The sequence below is a fragment of the Barbatula barbatula genome, assembly GCF_947034865.1.
Source record: "Barbatula barbatula genome assembly, chromosome: 25".
Classification (NCBI taxonomy): Eukaryota; Metazoa; Chordata; class Actinopteri; order Cypriniformes; family Nemacheilidae; genus Barbatula; species Barbatula barbatula.
The window spans coordinates 7,702,031-7,716,394 of NC_136788.1; the positions used below are offsets into that span (position 1 = coordinate 7,702,031).

The window sequence follows — 14,364 nt, forward strand, 5'->3', positions numbered from 1 at the left end:
AATTAGCAAGTGCAGGATATACAGTGAATAAATACAGAATACAATATCAGGACAATATTATACAGTGGGCATGGACTATGAAAATACTTTATAGTATGTATGTTCTATGAAAATATGACAGTAGGTATCTTTGAACAATATATACACATGGCTATATACTATGAACATTAATGTACAGGTGGCTATGAACAGATAATATTTTTTTTGTTAAAAAGTATGTAAGTATTTCACTTTTTAACACAACTGGAGGAAGAACCTTCAAACAAATAGATTTTTGATGTATTTGTAAATGTGCTGTACATCTATATAATATAAGCAATTTGTTCCAACCTTAAATGTATATTAAAATATCACAATCAAGTTTACGGCATATTTATAGAAGCAGAGCACGTGTTACGAATTCATCAGTTTAAATGTGTGATATTATCTATTGTATATCATTGAAATGCATTTATGTGTAAATACGTTCCCAGATGATGCACCACGTAAAGTCTTAAATAAACAAACTACTTCCGTTTTCAATTTTGTTTGTTTTTTCTTGTTTTATTTATTCACAGAAAAGTATTTATTCACAGAAACCTTTTTTCTTGCGGCCATGCGGTGATATTTAGTTCTGTGTCTTTAAATAACTCATAAACCGAGTGTGTGTGTGTGTGTGTCTTGTCCCGGGATGCTGCGGGTGTGTGTGTGTGTGTGTGCGTGTATTTAGCTATGCGTTCCCGAGCATCTGTGCTTTATGAAAGATATGGAATCACATTCTCTTCATTAATGTCGTAGCAATACGGCGACAAAATCTTATTCGATTGATCGACACCAAACTGGCTCCGGTGAGGAATATATTTTCATATATTATGTGTGTATTGCCTCGTCTTGAGTACCCTCAGTTTGCATTTAAGGTTAAGATTGTCCAATACATAAACACTCATCGTGCAATTGTTATTTTAAGACAGGTTTAGGGCCACGCGCATGCATGCACGATTTGTCTCATTGATGAAACGATGGTGATCTCACGCGGCATATTCTCTAGGTAACGTTAACGTATGTTAGCCTTTTAAGCTAACCGAGCATTAACGAGAGTGTTTTATTTGACAGGACTTGTATTTGTGAAAGATTTGGGCTCGATTGACGTTGCAGTAATTCGGTCGTGACGTCAGAACCGCTGGATATGACGCCTAAGGTTCATTAAGAAACTTTTCTTCAAGTCAGAATTGAAAGAACATGACAACCAGCAGTAAACACGCATTGTATTAACTAACGTTTTGTCTGGTGCTGCTGGCCAAACAAGTGTCCAGAAAAGCATTTAGATGAGACAGCAATTCCCTGCAGGTGTAAAGGATGAACTTGAGCCTTTGGATTTGAGTCCATGTCTAATAGAATTGACTTCATATTACTTTAGGGAAGACAACAATAAATACATGTAATGAAATGGACTCAGAGTTGATTTTTATATGCACGGAAAAGTATTGGGAATCTTTATGAACGCTCACTTATTCGTGTTCTGATAAGTAGGCTCTGAATTACAGGCTAAATGAAAACAGATCCTGGCAAATTCATTTGCGTAGCTGGAGATAAAAGAGCATTAGGGATGTGTATCGGGTGGTAAGATGGTGTGCGCTGATCCGATAGTCTTCGATTACATGGCTTTGACCAAGAGCACATTTCAGCTTAGCTTTGCTGTTTTTCCCTAAGGCCGGAGCCAAATCTTTTTCTGCATATCTGAAGTGTGAGTTGCTTGATAAGGAATACGGATTCAATTTAAAGGGATGCTACAAATCTGTCATCATTTACTCACCCTCGGATTGTTCCATACAAACCTGTATAAATGTCTTTGTTCATGGAAGACAATAGGGGGTGAGATTTGGTTTGGTTACTGACATTCTTCCGAATATCTTCCTTTGTGTTTAGCAGAACAAAGACATTTATACAGGACTGGATCAATCTGAGTAAATGAGGACAGAATTTTCATTTTTGGGTGAACTGTCCCTTCACACTTTGCAACTTTATATAAACCACATTAAATGTTATTACACTAGTAAAGTGATTCAAACAATGGCTGATATTACAATCCCAGCAGTAGTTCAATAACATCCGTCAAATATTCGGGTTAGTTGTTTCTTACGATTGGAAAAGTAACAGGAAATCAGGTTGTTGCACAGTTCATAGATATGACTTGGTTTGTTGTCTAATACAATAAATGATGTACATTATTTAGTGTGCCTTTTATGTCAGAATATTTTTATTTCAGTGTAATGTAAAACGTGTATGAATTCAAACTTCAAAACGTTTAGGCCATTTGTGTTTTGTAACCGTGACATCCAATAGTCACATATGCCTCTCATCGAGAGAGAGAGAGAGAGAGAGAGAGAGAGAGAGAGAGAGAGATACCTGTAGTGAGATATCAGCATGTTTCCCGCTGAACTGCACAGTTCTGTCCTCCTGATGCTGTGTTTGGTTTGGATGTAGTTGTGTTTTCCACACATCTCGGGGTGAACGATGTCAAGGTGGAGGTAAACTTTTGGCATGTAGTCAGGAAAGTAGGTCACTTACTTTCTCCACCACTTAGGTCCTAGGTGAGATGCATTTATGATCTTAAGAACTATACCGTAAGAATTATACTGTAAATGGCTAGAATTGGGTGAGTCTCACGAAATCTTGGTTTCAAGATGTCAAACATGATTTTCAAACAAATCTAATTTTTTATAACATGTTAAAAACACGATTTATATATTTTTTTACAAATCTCATTACCGTAGCCATGATGCCTAGGCAGGTTTTTATTTATCATAATTTTAAGAGAGAATTATACATGTAACTTTTGTTTAATGCGGAAAACTACAGTATCAGTAATGGTAAGAAGAAAGTCAAAAGAGAATAGATCATACAATTGTTTTTTCAATCTGTTTAAACATATAACGCATTCAAATCAGGTCACGTTATGGTAATGAGAATTTCTGCAGAATAAAGCTACACAATACATAAAGTATGCAATCCTATGTTAAAATGATGCTTTTTGCAAAATAGAGAACACAGTTATATTTATTGTGATCATTTTTTGTGTTACCTTATTATGTGTTTTACAACTAAATTCTTTACTGCGGTTGTTTCGTGACCCAACTATAGACCGTTTCAGCAGAAGCACGCGCGCCTGACCCCCATACTTCCGGTTTGTGTTTGGCTAGTGTCTAATAATAAAACTATTTATATTTAATTTAATATATTTTAATATTAATTTGTATGATTATTTTACTGTCTAATAATTGTATTAAATAAACGATTTTTAAATGGGTCCTGCAGTTTTGACGCATTTAAACAAACTGTATGGTACATTGACATCTAGCGGTTGAGCTTGGTATTGCAGTCTAAATTCAAAATATTCGAGAGGCAAGTTTAGCTTGATATCAGAAATAATCCACAGGCACTCTATTGTTTGTGAATGTGTACCGGAAGTTAACGTTTGTTTATGTTGGTACAATACCACCATATATAATTAAATTACCATCAGGGCTTTGGTTTTATTCAGACTTTCTTTATTACAGTTCGACTGATTCTACTGCAGTTCCTTATAAAGTTACCCACCACTAGGGAGTAACTCAGTTTTCTCTCGTTTGTTTTGAAAATTTTAATTTTGTACTTTGTTTCAGGGCTGACAGAATCCAAACTCGTGTGGGTCCAATGAAGCCTGTTATGGCTCTCAGGAGAAAGCAGGAGAAGAAAACTTTCATTTCAGAGCTCAACCCATCAGCATCCAGCCTTGTGTCTGAGAAACCTGGAAAACTCTCTGGGGATGGAGACGATCCAAGTCCTGAGAAGCCTGGCCGCAGCAAGCAAGACATCCAGCCGTCTTCACCCATGCGGGCCGGATCCAGTCTAAGTGATGGATCTGATGACGAATCAAGCCCTCCTCAACCTGACAGCATGGATGAAGACTCGCTGTCCGACTATGATAACGTAGCATCCGGGGAGGAGGAAGGGGAGGAGCATGACTACGAGGAAGATCTCCAAACCGAAGCGGATCGGATGACCTACTACGTCCACTGCTGCCCTGAGGATGAAAGCTACATGGAAGGAATGGACTGCCACGAAGGGCCGGATGGTGCTGAGGGTCCCCGCACATCCCGGGACCTCGAAGAAAACTCCAAACCCGAGGCTTGGGGGCACTCGGAAGGTTTCTACGAGGTCGTTCAGAAAGACGCAACAACGTTGGTTTACAAACGTCCTGAGCCTATCACGGAAACCACTTTCGTGCAAGCTCCTATGGCTGAGGATGAGGAGGACGATGAGGAGACGGAGGAAGAGTTGGAGGATAGCGAGGAAGAAGATGACGGGTATTTCTTCTACAAAGGAAAAGATTCAGAGGAGAACAACAATGAGATCCATTATAAATGTAATGATGGCTTCACAAGTCGTTCCCAAGATTTCAATCGTGGGCAAGGGAGGAACCAGGACAACCCTAAACATCCAAAGGACGTCACTCAGGGATCAAGTTATACTCATAGGGAAAGAATCAGAAAGGATAGTCCAAAAGATCGTGATGTCCCAGTACTCAACGGAGGCAGAGGTGACCCCGGACAAAGCTCCAGATATCAAGGACATAAGCCGGAGAGAGAACACAAAAGAGACCAGGATGCCGGTGGGGTCACCGCAAAAGCCAAACACGCAGATCCCACGGACAGGGCGGTTTGGAAAAAAAGACATTCATTAAAAAACTCCAGAGAGGAGGTCTATTCACAAAAACAAATTAAAAGTCCCGGGGATAGCAAAAACCGACCTGCGTGTAGTCACAAAACTAAGGGTGCGAAAGGAAAGCAAAGCTTTGATGTTGATGAAGAACAGCTGGAGAAGCAAATCGATTTGGTGAAATCTAAATCGAAGGTTGTGCCACATAACTCAGGGAGAGACAAAGGTGGAGGTCAACACACAAATGATGAGAGAGGGACCCCCGATGGTTCCAGGACCTCTGAATCTTCATCATGCAGGAGAAACAGCCAACCAAGAGTCTGTGATACCACGTCTGTTCAGTCCCAAGATAAACAAGTGCAGAAAGACTTGGCCAAACCCACTGAAGAGAGCTTGAGGGTTAGTCGGGAACAGGTAAGAGTGAAGGTCACTTATTAGGGTCCTCATTATTTTTTCATGTTTTAGAATGACAGCAAACTATTTAAATACATGTAACTATGGGGATTACGTTGAGACTAAAAACCACAAATAAATCAAAACTATGTAAAAAAAATTCTTCTTCGTGTAGTCACTTTTTGCCCAAAATGTTTACAAATGTACTCTACAGCTTTCTGAAGTCTGACCTCTCCCTGAGATACTTTCTTTTTAATACACTAAAACAGCATAAACAAAAAAACATGAAAAAGAAAAACATGAAACTCGGACTGAATGGTTTTGCATTATTCAGTCCAAGTCATCAATTTCAAAACAGACATTGTGCAACGTAAAATTTTAGTTTTCCAAAAATATAAAATACATTTTTGTCTATAAAATAACATCAAACATTTAAAATATTATTTTTTTCCCTTAAATGTATTTTTTAATGTTTTTTTTGTTAATCGTCTGGGGCTCTGTGGTCAACAAAACAAGTTTTAATCTATGACATAAAACACACCACCAGTTATAAATGGCTTGTGGTTTTTTTGGCTTTAAAACGGCGGATGCTAACAAGTTGCGGGGTACCGTAATTCATTCACAGAATAAATACCAGGGAACAGGATTTCAATAAAGTCGTCGCCCAAAGCACAACAGCGCCATATGTCGGAGCACTAACCACAAGGCTGTCAGCACATACTAAGATTGTAATTTTAATGATATTTTATTAAACATTTAAGCAGTGTGAGCCCAAATTTTAACCAATATATTCTATATTATGGCTTTGATATGTCTGTAACACTTATCAGCTGACATATTTAAATTGTCCCCATATTATCTGTTTGTCTTTTTAATGATCTATACAGGTTTCTCAGAATGACCGAAGAACAGAAACACCAGCTGCACAAAACACAGAGGTAACCAAGAAACCGGTTAGATGCTCAAGCAAACAGTTAGGTGCTAAACAATAAAAGCATTCTGCAATCTAAAGAAAGCATTTGATTCAGTTGTCTCAGAATATATCACATGCACAATGTCACGTAAACAATCTTTAACTTCTATATCTTTTGCTTTTCAGCCACTCCAGAAAAATCCTTCTTTCCCAAGCTTTGTGGATAGTAAGTTTTGTAATGAGACTTCGTTTTTGAATGTTTTTACCCAACCATCTATATATCCTTGTCTTTGCGTTTCTCATCAGTCCCTGGTCCCTGTGAGCCAGATGATCTTGTCAATGGAATCATCTTTGCAGCAAACTACCTCGGCTCTACCCAGCTGCTGTCCGAGAGGAACCCGTCCAAAAGCATCCGCATGAAACAAGCGCAGGAAGCACTTGACTGTGTTAAGGTATTATGAACAATCATCTGTACAAATAATTTCTCTGCCTTAGTATAACTCTCACGAATATACATTCAAATTTTCTTTATGGTAAAGATATTGTTCATGCCATTGAAAATGGAAGATGGTTGTAAGTTCCATGTCAGTCCACTAGATGATGCTGTAATCTTTGTGTTATGACTTTCAGTCTGAAGAGGGTGACGCTCACAGCTTGACAGAGATCGACTTGTTCATCTCAACCAAAGCAATCAAGGTGCTTAACGCTGATACACAGGTGGGTGAAGTTTTACAAAATCATTTCATGTATCATACACTGTACTGTTCATGGAAGGATTGCTATACAAATCTCCCAGTCTGGTGACTCTGCTTTACTGATTTTAGACCAGCTAAACATCAGACCAACTTAAAACAACTTAAACCAGCTATACAATACAGTACCATACTACATATAAATATATATATATATATATTATACTGTATATAAAACAAAGCGGTTGGTGTACTGGTTAGTGCTCTTGTTAAGTTATGGGGTTGCATGGGGTCGAATCTGCCCTGTATTTGTTCCTTTCATTGTACTGTCCCATTAAAAGACAAAAGTCATAAATATAAAGTAAATAACTTCGTTTAGGTAATAAAGAAATATGTTTAATACAATTTACAGTAAAAACAAGCTGCTGGATTGATTCATATTGACAGTTTTTTTTGTCTGATCTCACATCCTTGTTGACAGGAAACGATGATGGACAACGCCCTCCGCACCATCTCGTATATCGCAGACATCGGTAACGTGGTGGTCCTAATGGCCCGGAGGCGTCTGTCAAACTCATCTTCTCTTGACTGCACTGATTCGGGCCTCGCCGGAGAGAACCGGAAGCAGTACCGCATGATGTGCTACGTGTTTGAGTCTGAAGATGTGAGCCGAGACTTAATGAAACGAATTCTGCGTGTTGCAATCACATTTCTTGTACATCAGGTTAAAGATCAAGTCTGTGACCTTTGCATTTATTCTTAAAGCTGCTTTCATACAAAGGGACTTAGAAATGAGGAAACAACTCAAACCCTCAAGTCGTTCTAAACGTGTATAAATGTCTTTGTTCTGTTGAATACAAAAGAAGATATTTTGAATAACGTAGGACAGAAAAGAGTTCTGGGGCACTTTTCATGGTCACTTTTCTACTATGGTAGTCAATGGTGGGCAAGAACCGTGTGGTTATAAGGTATAAGATTTCGACCAAATTCTGCAGGTCCACGTTCTGCTCATATCTTATCTACCCCCTTTGTATTTGTTTAAATAACTACACGTTCTTTCACTTATCCGCTCTCTCGATTTGAGTCAAGCACTCTCTCGCTCTGCGATGTCGTCACATTGTCAAGTAGCCTCCTCTCGAGCGGTTCACCTCCCTTCCTCCTTCTCCACAGGCCCAGCTCATCGCACAGTCCATTGGTCAGGCGTTCAGCATGGCCTACCAAGAGTTCCTTCGGGCCAATGGGATCAACCCCAAGGACCTGAGCCAGAAAGACTACAGTGACATCCTGAACTCACAAGAGATGTATAATGACGACCTCATCCATTTCTCCAATTCTGAAAACTGTAAAGAGGTAAAGAAGAAGGAGCGACTATTGTAGCAATTCAACTGTTCGGGTGTCAAGGCTCATTTTACGTGTTCTCAGCTTCAGCTTGAAAAGCAGAAGGGAGAGATTCTGGGCATGGTGATCGTGGAATCGGGCTGGGGCTCCATCCTCCCCACCGTCATCCTGGCCTGCATGCTGAACAACGGTCCAGCCGCCCGCTCGGGCAAACTCAATGTGGGCGATCAGATCATGGCCGTCAATGACACCAGCCTTGTGGGCCTGCCCCTCTCCACCTGTCAGGGCATCATTAAGGTTTTGACGTCTTTAGATTGGACTCACGGCACTGGATTTCAACAGTATGTGTTCTTATATACATGTCTGTGTGTTGGGCATTTTAGGCTCTCAAGAATCACATGCAGGTCAAACTGAGCGTGGTGAGTTGCCCACCTGTAACCACGGTCATCATAAAGAGACCAGATTTACAGTACCAGCTCGGCTTCAGCGTACAGAACGGCATCGTAAGTCAATAAGCTAAAGAGAATATCTATCATATTAAAGCCGCTAAGTGTCATTTCTGAGTGCCACGGTGGCATCAAACCTGCTATTGGGCCGTAAAGCCATTTTATGTTATAAACAGAGATGGCACTAAACAGGCAAAATGCACAGAATTTAAGAATGAAGTCATTATCATTACCGTAACTTATCCATTCAGATGCTCTCTATTAGCACATTTATGAGATTCTTTTGCTATATCATGCTGAAGATTTAGGGTCATCCTGTTGTTCATTTCACAGATCTGCAGTCTGATGCGTGGAGGTATTGCAGAACGGGGAGGGGTGCGTGTCGGCCACAGAATCATTGAGATAAACGGACAGAGTGTGGTTGCCATGGCGCATGAGAAAATCGTCCACGCCTTGTCGGTATCTGTAGGAGAGGTATGTTATAACGTTCAATGAACTCTGGGATGTAAAAGGGGAATTACATTTACGTATGAGGGCTGTGTTAAAAATGCGACGTGTATGCGATCGTAATGATGTGTGACGGTATATTTCTCACTTTATGTTGAAAAAGCTGGCAAATTATTTTTAATTGATCAAAACTGAATAAGAAAGAGGGATTTCCCTAGGTTACACACTTTATAAATTGTTATTTTTTAACAATAGAAGTAACGACTGAGGCTTAAAATATAGAAGCTCTGACTCAAGTCTAGAAATAGTTAAAAGTAATTGTTTAACACAAAACTATTACATTCTGTTCTTACAAGCAATGTTTTTTGGTCTTTAGTGCTCGTGTTCAAAACAGATTCCTCACAGTAATGCTTAAGTACAGTAAAGAAGTACAGTTAGTAAAGTACACTTCTGGCTTTCGGCATGAGTCAAACAAAACTAACTTATTTAAAGCACAGAGTGATCCTTTATACATCCTTTATTGCCGTCATACGACAAATTGTCGTCATTACGTCATTTAATTGCGCACTGACGTTTCTTTTTCGTTTCCCTCGACAGATTAAAATGAAAACTATGCCCGCTGTCATGTTCAGGCTGCTGACTGGACAGGAAACTCCGGTGTACATCTGATGAACCCCACAATGTCAACATATTTGCTGTGAAGTTAAACAAGTTTACAGGTTCTGTTCTTTCCAAAATCAAATAACAGAAACACATTGAAGAGCAATGACTTGATATACAGTAGCTATACGTGCATGAACACACACACACACACATACTGAATCACATCAGTTCTTGTATCAAAGCCGTGCTGTTGTTTATTACTCATTTATTTTGAGGATGAACAAATTCGTTTTTATTTACAAGAGTAGATGCTTGTTTTATTAGTTTGTACTGTACAGTATATACGTCAGATGGCTTTGGTTTAAGCCCAAAGTACTCATGAACTGAAACAGAATAGACTACATTCTGTTCGGTTTTACAGAAGATCTGTAAATATATAAGCGACTGCGCTCGAGTTAAACAACTACTGTTAGCCACGTATGATCAAATAATGTTTGGCATTAGCAATACACTACATTAATTCAAAACACACATTTCCCAAACTCAAAGGTTAGTAAATCGACTAAAGCATGCTAAAATCCAAAGAGAACTGTTCTGTTTGATAAATAGTATGCATTGTATATTAGGTTTTCAATATCTCTGTGATAAATTAACCTACATGGGTACTGTACACTGTGAATGAACCTCTTCTGTAGATATAAGCATGCCTGATTAAAAGAGTAAAATATAACTAATGAAATCCATTCATGTTTATGCATGATGTTATAGAATGAATGACATAATGAATCAATGCAGACTGAAATGCAAATGTTATTTTCACGTTTTAATAAGAAAGCAATTTATCACCATTTTTAGCTTTGCTCACATCTTAGTAGTAGGAACAAAAGCAATAGCCAGTCATTGGATTCCATAATTCCACATTCCTCAGATGGCTTACGTAAGTAATCATTATTATACAATATTGAAACAGCAACAAGCCATTATTGTAAATTCCATTGTGGTATCATCACTGTGAATAATAGAAAAAGAAAAGAATGATGACATTTGAGATTGTGTTTTATTTGTTTCATATTTCTGAAGTAGTATTATGTACATATTTACATATCAATACGCAGGTACAAGAAAAACAATTCTATACAGTATAATGTCTATAAATTAGAAATAGCTGATGCCAGCTATTCAGTCAGCAGGTGTTCAAGTAGTGCGAGCGGGTGTCAAACAGATGTCCTTCAGAGTCGCTGTAAAGAAAGAGAGAACAAAATAAATGAGATCAAACTTTCAATCCAACAGCAGTGACTTTGTGTGTGTTTTAAATCATATTATGAGTGAGTTTAATTTGGTGTTATAAAGAAGCTCTTGACTGCTTTTATTTCATAAAGGGATCAGGGGCTCAGCTGTAGCTCTTGAATATTATTGACACTTCGCCCTTTGTTGGGTGGTTTTCCTAAATTTAAATCTGGTGGAGCTAGTTTGTGGGCCAAATTGGGCACGTGTACTTAAATTTAACATTTTATCCCAAGTGATTTAACAAGATTTTTTGCATTCGAGGGTTTGCCCGTATCATGGTTCACAACCGAAGACCATTTTTTTGTTTCATTTTAAATGCGTGATGCCCCCGGTCTCTATATGCCCCGGAAAAAAAGTGTCAATATTCTTTAAAGTCTGGTTTGGAATCGTGGAGTTAACATTCCTTTTCATGTAATACCTAGCTAATACTGATAAAATTGTGTTCCTTCGTGCAATGAAACCCACCGTTAATGTAGCGATCTGCTGAGATTCCTTGCTTTTTCCCGTCACTTGGATGTCTTCACAGATCACCCTCTCTAGAAAGCCTTTGTTGAGGTAGCCTTCACCAGTATGACATTCTTCATTCTCGCTGTCAGCGCCAACACTAAATGCCTCTCTCATCTTCGCAGGAAACAGACACCCCAACAGAACCACCATCAAACCAATCACAGCACACATCAAACCTGAAATCCAACATAACACAGCATTGTTTTTTTTAACTGCTTGACAAACAAGATTTTACACAGTGGACATCAAGTGACCCCTGGGACCAAAATTGTAAACTGTTCAAAAGTAAACAAAGTCAAGCATTAAAGGTGCAATGTGGAGATTTTAGCAGCATCCAGTGGTGAGGTTGTGAATTGCAACCAACGGCACATTCCACCGCTCACCCTTTCCTTTCAGGGCACTAAGTTGGCTCTTACAGTTCAAATATGTTGTCACGTTTTCACTTCTTTGCCATAGAAGGTAACATATTTACGAAATAAGATCTGTAGAGCCGTTTGTCCGTTTAGGGCTACCGTAGAAACAACATGGTGAATTCCAGGTAAGAGGGCCCGCTGTGTATGTAGATAGAAATAGCTCATTCCAAGGTAATAAAAATGTAACGCTTCATTATGTAAGGTCTTCATACACCTCTGAACACAAAGTTATGTATATTACATGTATATTGCATTTCTGTCAATAGACCCTTCTTAATATCAAACATTGCACCTTTAAAACATGTTAATTCTGCCATAAAACTGCATATGCATAAAATTATGGTAAAGTATTATCATGAAAAAAGACTGAATAGAAAAAAGTCATTTTATGACCTATTTAACATGAGACCATTTTTTTGGATATCTAATCATTTAAAGAATCTGTATGTTTATTCAAGTGAGCATTTACCCGTTGCCAAAGCTAGCCAAAATGAGTGACTGTAGCTTGCTCGGAATGAATCTGCTCCTATAGTGAAGTCACACGGGGCCGTGTTGTATATCGTTGAGAAGGAAGCCACGGAGAAGAAGATGAAAGCGGCCGTGACTATCATCATGTACCCGCCGTAGATGATGACGGGCATTGAAAAGAGAATATTGGCCACCAACCAGCAGAAAAAAGCCGTCCTGTGATAAAAAAAAAGCATTTCTTTGAGATTCTTGGAATAGGAATTCGTTTCGATTTTGGATCTGTCCGCGCATCTGTGTGGCTTACCACAGATTGGCTGAAGCAAACCGTCCAGAATATCTGTATTGGTAGATCAGTCCACAAGCGCTGTTACGGGTGAATTTCTCTGCGATGTAAAGGATGGGGTTGGGTAGACCCCTCTCCAGGGCATCGGTATACTGGACGTCCATGTCTGTGGACCAGCTGAAGATTTCATTGTAGTCTATGGTCTCATTTATCTGGGATACGGGACTTCCTGTATAGGGCCAGATATTAAAATGTGAACATATGTGCATATAAAGAAGAAATCAATGTAAACAACTAGTGTATATGCATAAAATTTAATTTCAGTGAAACTGCAGTAGCTTTCAGTTTAGTTTAATGAAATACGGTAGTTTAATTATTGTATCCACATAATTGGTGTGGATTGTAAAAAGAATGTTACATAACAGAAATGAGTCCGGATTTATTACATGACGTAATATTTTCACGATGATGATAGAAATACAGTACTGAAAGTGACTCACCTCTGAGTGTGATGTTGATTCCATACAGCCCAACATGCAGACCCACCTCAGCTGACACCACTGCATTACTGAAGGATTTGTAGGAGGTATTGGCCTTCACGCTGGCTTCAGCCCAGTCTCCAGTAAAATTCAGCACTTAAGTGAATGGAAAGGGTTACATGAGCTCAGTGGCTCCCATAAAATCATATGAGTTGCTCGATAGAGTGTACAGACCTATTGTTCAAGCTTGTAGCTACCGAGTTCAGTTTTGGGATATATGGTAACCACAGAATTTGGACACCAAATGTCATTGCGCAACTAAATATAGCACAAGCAAACGTATGTATTGGTTCTGGTTAAACTGACATTAAGTATCTGGAGACCTGATTCTCCAAATGTGTCCAAACCTGTTTTACAGTTACTGGCAATACTATGCCAATGTCAAACTTAAAATGAAGAAAAAAATCGAATTCACTTCGATAAGTTAGATGTCGATAGTCGGTGGGTTAAAGTCTTAAGGTTTTGAAAGCACATTTTGTTTTTTAAAGCATAGCTTTCCATTTTCAGGTAATTGTCACCTCCATAACGCATGCATTTTTCTTTCCCTTAAAATAGAAAGGTTGTTCACAGAAGGATATTTCTCTGATGTCTGGACTCCATCTTTAAAGGTTTAATCAAATATAAACAGTTCATTCAATGTAAGTGGTAATAAATACACTCTCTGCGAGTTTAAATTTCAAGTTTTGACTGAAAACGTCACATCCGTAACGCTGGATTTTCCCATCCACACACCTGGAAACAAATGCCACGAAAAATCATTTAAAAATACTTACCAACTAAAACAGTTCCAATGAATAAACTCATGATTATCCTGAACATCCAGAACAGTCTCTGAAAGCCAAAAAAAAAAACAAGAATGAGTTTTTCTGTTTTCAAGTCCCCAAATCTATTTCCTATGCGACTGTCCTCAACTCATAACAGGACAAACCCCTTACCAACAAAAACGAACAAACGAATAGAAAAGGTTTGTGAAAAGAAACAAATCTGAAGAACCTAACATAAACACACCATACATTGAGCAAAAACACCATTAAAGGACTTCGTGCGAGAAACAAGCGAGCAACACTCACCGACTTGCCACGTATTCCGGGCAGAATGAGCAAGAAGCTGACGGCCAAAACCGAGAAAACCAGAATCACCACCAGGACGCTGATGTCGATGATGAACGAGCTCCTTTGTAGCGGATAAAACGGGTAAATGCCATCGTAGAAAGTCATCTTTCTCCAAAGCAGAAAGCGGCACAGCGGTTCAGTTACCTGCAGATCACAGATAACAGTCCACGTCTCACTCCTCCGTGCTTCTAAACAAACCTTACATGTGTGCGTCTACTCCTAAAACAGCCCGTTATAGCGTATTCA

At 38.9% G+C, this 14,364-nt stretch overlaps 2 protein-coding genes across 2 annotated transcripts; one reads left to right on the top strand and one right to left on the bottom strand.

The window, feature by feature from the left end:
* Nucleotides 1–639: 639 nt before the first annotated feature.
* Nucleotides 640–10,794, top strand: apba2a (amyloid beta (A4) precursor protein-binding, family A, member 2a). The gene is made up of 12 exons (XM_079450611.1): nucleotides 640–827; nucleotides 3,642–5,091; nucleotides 5,958–6,008; nucleotides 6,170–6,209; nucleotides 6,290–6,435; nucleotides 6,614–6,700; nucleotides 7,157–7,339; nucleotides 7,846–8,025; nucleotides 8,098–8,310; nucleotides 8,397–8,516; nucleotides 8,793–8,933; nucleotides 9,504–10,794. Exons 2-12 carry the CDS (start codon nucleotides 3,673–3,675, stop codon nucleotides 9,573–9,575), a joined length of 2,652 nt encoding a protein of 883 aa, XP_079306737.1. The 5' UTR covers nucleotides 640–827; nucleotides 3,642–3,672; the 3' UTR covers nucleotides 9,576–10,794.
* duox2 (dual oxidase 2) lies at nucleotides 10,739–14,223 on the bottom strand (the record flags this gene model as incomplete). Its single annotated transcript, XM_079450900.1, has 7 exons — nucleotides 10,739–10,747; nucleotides 11,262–11,479; nucleotides 12,186–12,400; nucleotides 12,489–12,696; nucleotides 12,968–13,102; nucleotides 13,780–13,837; nucleotides 14,077–14,223. The coding sequence occupies 7 exons, from the start codon at nucleotides 14,221–14,223 to the stop codon at nucleotides 10,739–10,741; spliced, it is 990 nt and encodes a 329-aa protein (XP_079307026.1).
* Between the last annotated feature and the right edge of the window lie 141 nt (nucleotides 14,224–14,364).

Bases quoted from the DNA above. Each gene is read 5' to 3' on its own strand.
- apba2a (XM_079450611.1), top strand. From the start codon at position 3,673: ATGAAGCCTGTTATGGCTCTCAGGAGAAAGCAGGAGAAGAAAACTTTC. The intron at 6,009-6,169 runs GTAACCAAGAAA...TTTGCTTTTCAG, and splicing joins CAGCTGCACAAAACACAGAG to CCACTCCAGAAAAATCCTTC. The intron at 8,311-8,396 runs GTTTTGACGTCT...TGGGCATTTTAG, and splicing joins CCTGTCAGGGCATCATTAAG to GCTCTCAAGAATCACATGCA.